Source organism: Cydia amplana, chromosome 4 (assembly GCF_948474715.1).
Source record: "Cydia amplana chromosome 4, ilCydAmpl1.1, whole genome shotgun sequence".
Classification (NCBI taxonomy): domain Eukaryota; kingdom Metazoa; phylum Arthropoda; class Insecta; order Lepidoptera; family Tortricidae; genus Cydia; species Cydia amplana.
In genome coordinates this window covers 11,771,874-11,786,086 of record NC_086072.1, presented here as the reverse complement: position 1 = coordinate 11,786,086, position 14,213 = coordinate 11,771,874, and the positions used below count along the sequence as shown (strand labels likewise).

The 14,213-nt window shown below is 38.2% G+C and overlaps 1 protein-coding gene across 2 annotated transcripts; it reads right to left on the bottom strand.

The window, feature by feature from the left end:
* Nucleotides 1-95: 95 nt before the first annotated feature.
* On the bottom strand, nt 96-14,187 carry LOC134663279 (serine/threonine-protein kinase greatwall). Of its 2 annotated transcripts, none has more exons than XM_063519691.1 (12): nt 13,999-14,187; nt 13,556-13,804; nt 12,636-12,864; nt 12,244-12,423; nt 11,790-11,911; nt 11,089-11,291; nt 10,550-10,759; nt 9,825-10,047; nt 2,917-3,071; nt 2,345-2,469; nt 988-1,200; nt 96-335 (listed from the first exon to the last, which is right to left on the bottom strand). In XM_063519691.1, the coding sequence occupies exons 1-12, from the start codon at nt 14,089-14,091 to the stop codon at nt 289-291; spliced, it is 2,049 nt and encodes a 682-aa protein (XP_063375761.1). In that variant the 5' UTR covers nt 14,092-14,187; the 3' UTR covers nt 96-288. The 2 variants fall into 2 exon arrangements, with proteins under 2 accessions (XP_063375761.1, XP_063375762.1); XM_063519692.1 differs by having other exon boundaries at nt 12,277-12,423.
* Between the last annotated feature and the right edge of the window lie 26 nt (nt 14,188-14,213).

The window sequence follows — 14,213 nt, the reverse complement described above, 5'->3', positions numbered from 1 at the left end:
TTGACTGAAACTGAAAGTTTTTTGGGCATAGTACGTTTAGCCCTTATAACAAGCATATTCCACAAATAAACGTAATGGTAAAAAGACAAAGCGCATTAAAGGTTTTCGACCATAATTAAATAAAACTTACCTGACACAGTATCACAGCTGAACTCTTTTAAAAGTGAGACCAATAGCAGCGCTAATTCAGTGTTACTTGAAAACTTTTGTTACTATAATAAATGTTTGCCAGTCCTTACTTTTAAGGTAGGTACCAAAGTTCCGATTACACTTGCACTAATTAAATAATTACATATCGAAGTTGGACACGTGTAGCTGCTGCAATATATTGCGGGCTGAAACAAGAAATATCATTTTGCATTTTTTTCTAGAACGATTTTCATTTCTGTGAGAACTAAGAACCCATGATTTTAGACCACCACCCATACGAAAGGGTACACATTTGTTTGTGAATAATTCGAAGTTTAACATTGGCGATCGCTCCTTTACGAGGATTAGGTTACTGAAAGGAAACCCTTAGGTTGCTTTGAGCTTTTACAGACCCTTGCTCGCAAACTATTGTTTACTATTTTTAACACAGTAAACCAATGTCAGGCGTGTCTCACTCCGCGATTTCGTCGCTTTGCTACAGGTAGCTAAAAGTACATCCGTTCGGCCCCAATTTTGGGGAAAGCCATAAGCCGCGCGTGGCGCTATCGCCACCTAGCGGCCATATCTGTGCTGATCGTAACAGACGCGTTTTGTTAGAGAGTGAGTCTTCTGTACTTAGTACTATTATTTATTCTGTGCCAATGTCACCAATTGTTTTATTATTTATGTATATTAACCGTTTTCTTACAATATACCTACCCACTTTTTGGTCCATATTATTGCAAATACATATTTTGTTTAATTTAAGTACAGTTAACAAAGAAAAATATCTGAAACTTAAGTACATTAGTTATTTGTTAGCTGACATAAAAAATCAGAAGAGACAGACAGATTTACCTTGAAAATATCCAGTATCATGCAAATCATCGGGAGTAGGCACGAAGGGTGGCTCGGCGTTGAGTTGGTTCTGCCAGTTGACGGCTCTGAAGAGGGGCATGCTCTTGACCGCGGAGGCCGCGGGCCGGTCCGAGGGCTCCATGGTGAGGAGCGCCTCCACGGCACCCACTGCCTCTTCTGATAGGGCTTCCTCGCCTTCCGGCCATTCAAGATCTGCAATAGAGAAATAAAAATTGATATACCCCTGACACTTAGAAACACCGAACTGCGTTCCAAAACTGGCAGTTTGGATGTGGGCATGAAGGCCGCAAAGCTGAAATGGGACTGGGCAGGACCGAATGATGATAAGATGTAAGTAATTATTTTTGAAAAGATGTGTCCCGCCGAGTTTGTTGCCGGTCCCATAATGGGATACCCTCCTCCAATTGAGGGGGGATTTAAATCTTCTCGGGGCAGAGGTGTAGGGTTGGAGCCGGTCTACCTAGCTTTATTTGACGTTCATAAGCGCATTGTAATTATGCCTACGTGAATAAACTATCTTTTATCTTATCTTATCTTATCTAATGCACCAAGAACGCTGGGCCAAATTAGCCACGGACTGGATCCCACAGGATGGATCTCGGGGCAGAGGAAGACCCAAACGGCAGGACAACCTGGACACATTCTTTGTGGATTGGCGGGAGTGTGCATTGGACAAGTCCGACTCACATTTCTAATAGGTTTTCCTGTCATCTATAGGTAAAGAACTATTTTGTCCATTTTTTTCAAAACTCAAGTTCTTCAGTTGAGATCTTAAACTCATAGCTACTAGAGCTAATTTTAACCCCCAACGGAAAGAGGTGTCCGTTGGGGGTTAAAATTACCTCTATTTAGCACACACATACACATTTCACAAGCCGGAATATGGTAAAATAAATATATATATTTTTAGTACTGCTTTTATGGCTGTTACTTATGCTGCCTTCTTGTTATCAGTATTGCACCTCGGGAAGTCGCGACGTACACTACAATATGTCGTGTATAGACATGTAATCGCCAACGCCATTATTTACTATTACCCTGCCAATAACATTACAAACCAACGCCGTAAAGGTGGTAACGCTAACCCTATCTGAACACATCACAGACTATGCGATGCATGCCGGTCACATATTAGGATACCCTCCTCCAATAGAGGGGGGATTTAAATCTTCTCGGGGCAGAGGTGTAGGGTTCGAGCCAGTGTACCTTTATTTGACGTTCATAAGCGCATTGTAATATACTTGAATAAACGATCTTTTATCTTTATCATATTAGTAGGGGGAAATCCAGCTTACTCGAACACCACTGAAATAATAATAATATGAAACGGACTTACTTCTTGACAAAATGTTTTTGAAAACAGCTTGTGGCGTTTCATCGTTGAACGGCGGCACGCCGGTCATGAACTCGTACAGACATACGCCCAGCGCCCACCAGTCCACTTGAGGCCCGTGACCCTGTCTTCAAAAGGAGAATGGATAAGCGTTTTCACCAAAAACACTGAAATAAAGATGTGCCACGTCAAAGATGAAGATACTAGATAAAATCCGTTATTAGATGTAGGTATGTCGGGAAGGCTGGGCATGTGCGACATCACCTATTAGAAGCTGAACACTACTACAGGGACCGATCATAGGGACCGTGCGCGTTGGAGTCTGCCACCTTGTAACATAAAGCGAAAACTTAAACTTGTCACGTCAATATGCAAGTAGGCATTGCGCCCTACAGTTCACGCACGCTCCTTTCCGCGTTGGAACTATGGAAGGTCTGTAATCTTGTAATCTTAAAACTGAAACTTGACATTTAAGCTTCGTAGGCAATTAAGTGGAGTACATGAATTTCAGATCGTCGAATCACAGTTGTAGTATCAGCAATGGAAAGAAAAAGTCGAGAAAGAAAGTGTCTTACTTCAATAAAAGCTCAGGAGCCAAATAATCTGGAGTTCCTAGAATCCTTTGGTCAGAGACCTGATTCCCGCGCCTCACACTCTTGGGTGTTCTGTACGGTGTCTGGGCTGTTGCTAGAGGCGTTTTGCACTCTGTGGGCGACCGACTTCCTTCACCCTAAAACATAAAGTAAAATATGTATAACGAGTATGAGTAACGTGGTTCGAACCCCTCTACTTTTTAGAAGACTACGGAAAAACAAAAAAAAGTTTAGTTTTTAGTAGTTTTGTGTCAGAAATGCCTGTTTCGATTATCCGGGAATGTCCATTGTCTTCATTAGCGGAGGTCTTGTAGAGAAAATATCTTAAACATATGTAGATTTAACAAAAATACCTTTGACTGCCAAAGACGTTAAGGGGACGGTATATGACGTTTTCGATTTAGACCTCACTTTGTGCAATCAATTTGTTCAATGAATGATTAATAACTGCATTAAATTATACGTAAATCTGTTTACGAAGAAGCCGTGTACCGGCTCTTCACGCGATATTTTTTTTTATTTCCTGTAATTCTCTACAAATCGACACTAAAAGTGTCCAAAAATCAAAATATGGAGTTCCGTTTGAGCAAGACGCATTACAGTTTTGTCTTTGACAGTAATTGAGTTGTTGTGGGATTTTGAAGGCTAGATAACTAAACTACCAGATTATTATCTACTTATATTTTTACTCACAAATACAACACAGAAATTCAATCCCAAATGTAAACTTTCGTATAATTTCCATACATTGACGACATCACTCAAAACTCTTCTTCGAGTCAGATGGCCGTTGGCCTTGCATCGAAGCAGACGTGTACGTCGTCATAGCTCGTTTTTGACATTAATAAAGACATTTCATCATATACGCATACGAAAATGTATACCAGTAGATAAATTGTATTTCATAAAATAGGGTAAATAAATATAATCACGTCGAGCTCCAGTCAAATTTTAAATGTGAGTTGTTGTTATTTACGGGTCGTAACGGTCGAAAACAGCAGTAAATTATCCTAAAACAATACGATTACAATCGAATTTAAGTGACTTGTTCCTTCAAAACCCGCTTAAAATGAAAAAAGTTTAAAGACTCGTTTTACTGATTGGGATTGATTTTCATTATGCTGGTATCAATTTTGCGTCATTATAAAAATGTATATGACTTCTGTACGTCAATGACTTTTGATGTCAATTAATTGTAATCTTGTATTTATGTTAGAGAATATTATATGTTCATTTAAATATTACTCATCTATTAATACGAAGCGTAATTCGTTTAATACCTAAAGACTTGCAGTGTCTACACCTACTTTGTTGACGTTCGTTCCGTCTATGTATGCGATTACGTAACGTGCTGTTCTGATAATCTTCAAGAATCAAGATAATTAATAACGGCAAGACCAGCATTTAGTACCAGCGAGTTTTGCGGATTTGGAGACCGAGATGAAGCTTACAGGCCAATATCGCTGCGGCCTGGCCTGCTTATTGTTATGTGTATAAATCGAATGTTATATTAATTTACTATAAAAAACAATGTTTTATTTCAATGACATTCTGTGCGTAGAGGTATGTATGTTTCGGTGATTATAAGAATTATGTCCACACAATAATCGTGCAAAGCAGAGACTGCATTATTTCTTTACGGTATAAGCGGTAAGGAAAAACTCATTGGTATCCTGGCTCGTACCAATGAGTTTTTCGGAACTTATGTACGAAATATCATTTGATATTTACCACTAGCTTTTCGGTGAAGGAGGAAACATCGTGAGGAAACCTGCATACTCGTAGTGCATACATTTGCGAAGAAATTCAAAGCTGTGTGTGAAGTCCCCAATCCGCATTGGGCTAGCGTTGAGATTATTGTCTATACAGGATGGTCCAAACCGTGACGTCCAAAAATCGTGGGCTATCATAATGTACCCCATATGTATGTTAGCCGATTTTTCGTAGTTTTCAAGTTATGATTTTTTAAGCTTTTAACTTTTCCTATGTAGGTAATATTCTCCGACCGTCCTTAGTCTGGGACCGGTCTGAAAACCAGCGCCGGGCACCTAGGCCCGGCACACGCTGAGACTGGAACCCTTTGCCTAATACAAAGATCTTCTCACTTTTGTTTTGTATATGATAACAACTGTTTTATTTTATTATGTAAGTAATTCTAACTCTATTTTATGTTCATGTATGTGGCAATAAACAATTCTTATTCTTATTCCTATGAAATTCCGGGGTTCCCATACAGAGTGGCTGAAAAATAACTGCATTCCGTTGCCAGGGAGGTGTTGGGATTATACTGAGCAACTTTTATTATGGGACCAACCCCGAAATCGCGAAAAAAAATTGGCTTTTTATACATTTTGGCTAGTCCATTTTCTATGGAAGGGTAATTTTTTTTCGCTGTTTCGGGGTTGGCCCCATTGTAAAAGTTGCTCAGTATAATCCCAAAACCTCCCTGGCAACGGAAATGCAGTTATTTTTTAGCCACTTTGTATGGGAACCCCGGAATTTCATATGAAAAGTTAAAAGTAAAAAAAAATCATAACTCGATAACTACGAAAAATCGGCTAACATACATGGGGTATATTCTGATAGCCCACGACGTGAGGAATCTAAAAAAAAATTTTTGGACGTCAAGGTTTGGACCACCCTGTATATAGGCTGAATTATTATTATTATTTAGAGGCGGTATTATTTATCAATACCGCTTCGTTTTGAAGGTACTATACCTGTTGAAATATAAAGTACGGTACCGGTATAAAATTGCAGCAGGTACAACAATTTTTTATAGGTGTACAGTCAGCTGCAGAGAAAAGGTACCACCCCTGCATACAATCTTCTATGCAGGGGTGACCTGCAGCTGACTGTACCTAAACCATCACTGACCGAGCGTAGGCGAAGGTCTCCGTTTCAGCTTGGGCAAAAATACTTTCGTTTGTTCGAATGTTCTCCTTTGCATATCACATTTCTCAAATATCTCGAGAAAATTTGTAAGCAGGTTCGGTAGTTGGATATAATTACTCGGTTTCTTTTTTTTTTATAAGTTCTAATAGGCAGAGATTGTCATAAAGGACTTAAGCGACAGTAGGGTCTGTGGTACTTAAGACCATTGTGATTATTCGTAGTGTCCGACCGAAGATTCGGTTTCGGTTTCGGTTTCGGCCAGTTTCGGCCATAAAATCATGTTTCGGCCGTAGTTTCGGTTTCGGCCAAAAAACGGCCGAATCTTTCGGCCTGGCCGAAACATACGAAATAGTACTTCGTATTATGAAACTAAACTATGTGACAAAGACCAAAAATTGGGGAGCAAGTAGGACAACAATATTTATATATACAGAAATTTGTGTTTCGGTCGGACACTAATTATTAGGTACTTACTGATTACGCTGCGCCGCGTGGAACGTGAGGTGCGTTGGGGTAAGTACATACAAATTATTCAAGATAAAAATCCCTTTTAAGATCACTCGTGTGTCTGCCCCTAATAGACTAATTCAATTGAAATTTGGTACACATTTTTCACATATGACAAAGAGTCGGTGATCCAAAGATGGACTAGTAACGTAAATAAATAAACTTTTAACTTTGCGGCCATTTTTTTGTATCGTGTGATATATCAGATACTAAATTGTAAGATATTTACTAATAATAAGCATTGGTCACGTAAATTATTTTTAGTCTTTTTTTGCAAGTATGAATGATATAGAACATTATTTCAATTATTTTTAAAATTAAGCCTATCCAAAGGCGACTTGGAAGATGTGTCATGGGGATCTATATTCGTTGGGTGAAAAACAAGTTTTTTTGTCTAATTATCGTTTAAAACACAATCGATCGGCAATAACGCGGGCACATAAAACAAAAAACTTCTTTTTTCACTCATAAAACTCCTTAAACCTAATAAGAGCTAAACAAAAACAAGTGCGAGTCGGACTCGCATTCTAAGGGTTCCGTATATTAAGTCCGTCTCACGCTTGACTGCACATTTCTTATAGATTTTCCTGACATATATAGGTAAAGAACTACTTTGTGTATTTTTTTCAAAATTTTAGATCCAGTTGTTTCGGAGAAAGTGGGCGGAGAATGATCATTTTTTGCCTATTTTCATGAATAACTGCTGAACTATTAATCCTAAAATTATAAAAAAAATATATCTTTGAGATTCTTACAATGAGCTCTTTTATTTGATATGTAACACTATATAGTTTAAAAAACATATTTTTTAATTTTTTTCATTTACCCCCCCCCCCAAAAATGGCTACCGTATTTCAAATTCTCTAAAATACATTTTATTTACGTTACACGTCCATCTTTGGGTCACAAATTTACATTTGTGTGCCAAATTTACATATGTGTGCCAAATTTCAACTGAATTGGTCCAGTAGTTTCGGAGAAAATAGACTGTGACAGACGCACGAAGAATTATATGTATATGCACTTATCCCAACGCACCTCTCGTTCTACGCTGCGCGGGGTTCATTGCCGCTCCTACCGCCGTAAGTGTACGACATCATCAAGGCTACGATCGAAGATAATCAGTTCAGCACTGAAATAATAGCGGTGGAATGCCAGTATAATATTTAATTATTTATTTTAATTTTATAAATTTAATAGCAAAATAAATAGCGAATATACGATACTCGTACAAGTAAATCTGTAAAGATCTTAGGGGTACATCAGCCGACATATATTATTAAATTTTATTTTGTCGGCCTTAATTAAATTTCCACCCTGCCGAAACTTTATTTATTTAAATTTTTAATTGAATTGATTTTTCGCCTTATGAATAACCGTATAGAGTAGTAAATAACATTTTACATCTGACTTAATGACATCTGGGTTTATTCGGTTTAACTTTACAAAACGCGTATCTCGACAAAGCCATAATATGCAGAAAATAGTTAACAATCAAATGAATTAAATTAGAATTTAAATACGTCACGTGTGACATGAACAGACAAGGAGAGCAAGATTTAATGTATTGTTTCTCTTTCTTCTTTCAATGGAACGTTTTTACAGTTTCTGTTCCTCAAAAGAGGTCAGAGGTTAGCACTAAACTCAAAACGCTATCTTAAAAAAACTTGATGGGTCAATGACCTGTCCCAGTAAAGTGAGGTAGTGTGCGTGAAGTGCGCTTGTGTGTGAAATGGGGTAAATTGACAGAATCTGAAAATTTACCCACCTCTACCGTCACCTTAACAGTATAATTACCATAGTACCATATACTTTTCTGCAAAACAGGTAACCAAAGTCATTCAAAGTATGCAGAGGGGAAAATCTCCGGGTCACGATGGCCTTAGCATCGAACACCTAAAGTATGCGGGTGTACATCTGCCTCGCGTTTTGGCTATGTTTTTTACTTTGTGTTTGCGTCATGCTTACCTGCCTGAGCAGCTAATGAAAACAGTAGTTGTCCCGCCAGTGAAAAATAGGACAGGGGACGTGGCGGAGTTTACAAATTATAGGCCTATCTCACTTGCGACTGTAGTTGCTAAAGTGCTTGACAGCTTGCTTAACGATCACCTCAGTAGACACATAAAACTGCATGATGCTCAATTTGGGTTCAGGGCGGGAATGTCTACTCAGAGCGCTATTTTGTGCCTTAAGCAAGCTGTCAGGTACTACAAGGACAGAAACACGCCAGTATTTGCGTGTTTCCTTGACTTGTCTAAGGCATTTGACCTGGTGGTGTATGATCTGTTATGGGAAAAGCTTAATAAAACAACCGTGCCACCAGAATGCGTGTCCCTACTCAAGTTTTGGTATACCCACCAGGTCAATCAGGTTAGATGGGCTGGGGAATGGTCTGACCAGTATAAACTGGAATGCGGGGTAAGACAGGGGGGGTTAACGTCTCCTGTCCTATTTAACTTATATATAAACGAGCTGATTGAGGAGCTGAGCAGCATGCATGTCGGCTGTCATATAGATAATGTGTGTGTCAATAACATAAGTTACGCTGATGACATGGCGCTGCTTGGTCCATCAATCAACTCGATTAGAAAGCTCCTGGGAAAATGTGAGAGTTACGCGGCCCAGCATGGCCTTAGGTACAATGCGAGTAAAAGTGAGATGGTGGTCTTCAGAGCCCGTAAATACAATCCACAAATGGTACCTTCGGTCATGTTGGGAGGTGTAGCTCTTAAAATTGTAAAACAATTTAAGTACCTAGGGCACGTAATCACGGAGGATTTAGAGGATGACCTCGATATTGAAAGAGAGAGAAGGGCCCTAGCAGTCAGAGGCAATATGCTCATTCGTAGATTTGCACGATGTACGAGGGAAGTCAAACTTACACTATTTAAAGCGTTTTGTACCTCCTTCTACTCGTGCAGTCTATGGGTGAAACATACGATGCGCGTCTATAACGCGCTCCGTATACAATACAATAACATCTTCAGGATGTTGTTAAAGCTGCCTCGCCACTGCAGTGCGTCAGGCATGTTTGCCGAGGCGCACACGGATGGCTTCCATGCCATCAGACGCAAGAGGGTAGCCTCTTTGCTGAGACGAGTGCGAGACAGTAATAACAACATCCTGAGGATGGTAGCTGGACGCCTTGACTGCCCAATGTTAAAATATTGGGTCAGTATTGTGATGGGAAGGGCATAAAATGTATATTGGGTGACTCCTTTTTCTGTTTTTGTTTTTAATTCTGTTTTTGTTTTTAATTATGTATTTATATGTAGGTACTAACATCTAGTTTCTAAGTTTTCGATGTAAGTAGACTAACACTATGGATGTAAAAGTCTGAAATAAACAAATTTTATTTATTTATAATACCAACCTTCGTGCATTCCGATAAGGTTTACAATGGCTCGTTGTATATAGGCGTTGTGTTCAAAGAGCTAAGAAAGCGTAAATAATACAATTTATACTATCTCAAATTTACTGTAACATACCTTGCTCATTCTCCTAGTAGGAAATATTTCTAAGCTAGTTGAAATATGTTTACTGAATACGATGGACTTTTCCTTAGTCCCCGACATTGGTTGATCATCCTTGGGTAGGTTGAATCGAGTAGCTTTTTGTTTCTTTTTGCCATCTGGTGATTTTGCATTCGATACGGGAGTTGAAAATATGACGCCAACGTTAAAATGATGGCTGTCATTCTGAGATGCCCATCTGTGAAACGAAAACGGTATAAAAAAACAAGGAATACAAATGATATAGAAACAGAGATTGTATTGACAAGTTGAGTAAACTAGGCACAAATAAAAAATGGGTTTACTATTAGAATTTGTACTATTAGAGATACATTTTATTATATTTTTTCTTTCTTGAAAAGCGTACCTAATGATGAAAATCCACTTGCGTAAAACTGTGTTTTAATTTATTGTAATTTTGAATTAAGTATTTCCTTTTTTTTGTAAACTTTGTATACCACCTGTTTGTACCCTTCTTTATGCAAATAAATACTTTCAATTGGATTTAATTGTTAATTGAATGATTATATTCCTATTAGAACTACAGTTCTTACTGGGTTTTTTTTTAACTATAAAATCGAACGTTTTTAAACAATATCTAAAGTGCATATCGCAGTTAATGAATATTTAGCCATTAGCTAAAAGACGGCGGCAACAATGGCTGCTGGTATACTTTGTTAAAAAAAATCAACTACCCATACCTCTTTTTTAAGACCCCTTTGATTGGGTTCTTACGCCTTTCTGGAGTGGGATGTATGGACATCCGCTTAGGCGTGTTCTGGCTAACCTCCAGCGCCATTATTTCCTGTGTCAGCCCGCTGTGGTTCTCCTTAGACTCCGCGAGGCTCGTCACACCCGTAGGCGTATCGCCATCGACATCCAAGATTCTTTTTCTTTTCTTTGCTCTGAAACTATAATTATACAATTATAATAAAACTTAGTTTGAAATTTAAATTTAACAGTAAATGAAGCATTATCGAACTACAATAACAAAGAAATTATTTAGCGGAACTTGAAGTCACATCGAAATTGTCTGAGGCATGATGTCTTCTCACTTTTAATGAGCAAGTAAGAATATGCGATGCAAGCGTTACAGAGTACAGACTGTACAGAGCAGTCGGTTTTGCTAAACAGAGAGAATTCCGTAAGTACCTTTTTCTATTCAGTGGGAGTACAGAGGCCGCAAATGTAACTTTATAAACACCCCATGAATTATAACACAAGTACTTCAAAGAATTACCTAGGTATCCTTTTCAAAGAATGTCCTCTACAGAGTGGCGATGTCGACTGATCATGTTGAGAATCAGCAGAAACAATTGACTCTTCCATTGAGGATGCAGTGTTGCTGCTAATATCAGTTGACTTGTTGTTTCTGGACGAATCGGTCTTTGAGCTCTCGCAAGTGTGGTAGGAGCTTAATGATTCGGAACCTGAGTCTTGAGACTGGAAAACGATTTCTGAATTAAAATGTATTGGACACAAGTCACAAGCACCTACTCTTACGCAGCGTACTACGTAGGCGAACAACACGGGAACGCGAAGCGACGCGATGCGGCGCGGGGGGAATCAATCCTTTGATGCCTATAGAAGTGTCCTACGTGGGCGATCTCGTTGCGAACGGGAACGCCTTGGGCCTTCCGCGCCGCGCCGCGACGCGTCGCTTCGCGTTCGCAAGTTGTTCGCTTACGTAAGACGCAGCATTACACTATATCCTTGATTATGTTTCGTACGTTGAGTATTGCAAGTACACTCAGGCTTAACAAGAACTTAATCCAGTATAATTAAATCTTTTGTAGGTCGATTGTACTTATTAGAAAGACGTAAGCTACATTGATGGTCAATTGCAGTTGCTGCAGTGACAGTAATGGTATGAAAATAAAATATAACTATAATATTAAGTCATGCACAGTATATAAATTATTGGTAACAAAATACACATACAATCACGTCATCCAAATTAATACTCTCAGCGCTCATAAAAGGGTGTATGCCTGAGAGCTGAGAGTGGTCCAGGATCCCGGTTTTCAAGTCTCCTATTTCACCAAACAGTCCCTTTGATTTACCTGCAATGGGGAAAAAAAGGCTAAGTAACAAGCTTTAGCAAATCAATTGAAGCGGTTTTCTAGGACACTGAAATTGCGCGTAAGTATGTTTATTGTAAAGAATAGGCAACTATCTATCCACTAAATTTAATCGAAATCTAACAAAAAAGAATTCGACAAGAATACAATTTTTTTTAGATAAGATTTGTCTCCTGGACTATACTTATGATTTCTGTAACTTCCAGATGATCCGTTTTCACTAAACACAAAAGTAGTATTTTTGAATGATACAGCTAGCTTTTGCATTAAAGTAAACATAAAGGAATAAGCCTAATAATAGAGTTGTGTCGTACACGTCTCTTTTAGGTCATCAATGAGGTTCTCACAGGGTTCCACGGACGTGACCGAGTTGTATGTACTGTCCCTGTCTCCTCCCGAGCCAAACGACAGGTGTGACGTCAGCGACTGCAGCTGCCCAGGGGTTCGCAAGTTAAGGCTCGGAGTTCTGTTTACAAAGTCAGAGATCTCCAAATCTGGAAAAAAGAAAATTAAACGCCTTAGAACATCACTAAAACGAATAAATAAGCCGAAAAGAAAATTAACTAGAAATAAAAATTTTATTTTGTTCTCTTTCCCCTATTTTATTGTTTTTTTTTTTTACTACCAACCGTCCAACAATGGCTTCTTCCAGTGGCCCCTAGTAGGGTTATAACTTCATAGGCTGACTATGGACTTATTATCTTACCTCTATGGATCTCAATCCTAGACAGACCAAAGTCTGTCAACTTAACATGTCCACTCTTAGCAATCAGCATGTTGTCTGGTTTCAAATCTCTGTGTATGATATTGTGTTTGTGTAAGTAATCTAAAGCCAAAGTCACTTCTGCTATATAGAACACGGCCATCGACTCCTCCAGAAACCCGTACATTCCTAGCAGTGACTTCAGATCACCACCTACCATGTATTCCATGACCTGAAATTATTTAATTGTTGAGATGAAAATATAAGACCAATGGCAAATGTAGTGGGATCAAATGCAAAAACAGGTTTGGACCCAACTTGAATTATTTAGGTTTTTTTGTAATTAAATATATCTCATATGCAATTTCCTTCTAACTAGATTACCAACGCTAATACAGCTTTCGGTAGTCACCAGAAAAACAAACAAAAGAAAGAAGATTCAATTATAGAAATGGCATTGATTTCGTCATATACATATAAATGGGCTTGAATTTGATGAAATCTGTATTCCAATATAGTAAATCTTTGGTGCAGGAAAGCATTGTGAAGAAACCGTTTCTCGTACGAGTTGATAAGTCTGTCCCAATTGTTGGGGTTAGGTGAACAAAAGCATCTTTAGCACACAATAGGAAAAGGGCTAAGGAGCAGAAGTGTATGGAATTGGAAATTAAGATGGATAGATGGATGGATAAACAAGTTCAACAGGAAGGAAGCAAATTATCTGGTAATAATAAACTCAACACCAAAATGACTCTAGGTGTGGAATACACTTTTAAATTTAACCACAAATAACGCATCAAGCTGGAAGAGATCCCTTAAGGAGTTAAGTTCGCCTTTGTACACATTTACTGTATTATCTCTGTGTTATAAATGTACTTGTTTTGTGCAATAAAGTATTTACTACTACTACAAAGTTAACTCACCAGATACACAGAAGACACAGACTGCAACGAATAAAACAAATGAACACAAAACGGGCTCCTTGATAAAGCCAGAGCATTCCTTTCTGTAACCACTTGAGTTACCATGTTTTTGTTTATCATATCAGACTTCTTCATAACTTTGATGGCATACATAAGTTCTTTGTTGTTTTTCTTGTGGGCCAGAAACACCTTACCAAATGCGCCTCGACTGATAGGCTTCACAATAGTGAAATCGTTTATATCCGGAGCCTGTAAAATCAAAGCAATCCATACAATGAAGATTCAAATGCATGGTATTTTCTGAGATTGTTTATGTTATGAAATTTATTACACTGCCAGATGTTAAATCGATACTTATCTTTATAATAAATATTGATTCAATGACAATGGAATAAATTTTGAACAGAAATAAGACTTCTTAAAACATAAAAACAAGTACCCACCTTGGTAATTACATTCTCACTTATGGCATTTATCTTTTCCAATATAGTGTGACCCGCTGACTGCTCTTCAATTCTCGAATCGTTAGAAGCCATTTTAATACTATTTTAACATCAAATCATCAGGTTTAGGAATTATATTAAATTTTTAGTGACAAAATTTTGAAACCAACCGCATGATTGTAATTTACAGTTCGAGAGTTTGACTTGACAAAGTT

Bases quoted from the DNA above. Each gene is read 5' to 3' on its own strand.
- LOC134663279 (XM_063519691.1), bottom strand. From the start codon at position 14,091: ATGGCTTCTAACGATTCGAGAATTGAAGAGCAGTCAGCGGGTCACACT. The intron at 13,805-13,998 runs GTGGGTACTTGT...TTGATTTTACAG, and splicing joins GTGAGAATGTAATTACCAAG to GCTCCGGATATAAACGATTT. The intron at 1,201-2,344 runs GTAAGTCCGTTT...TCTCTATTGCAG, and splicing joins CAAAAACATTTTGTCAAGAA to ATCTTGAATGGCCGGAAGGC.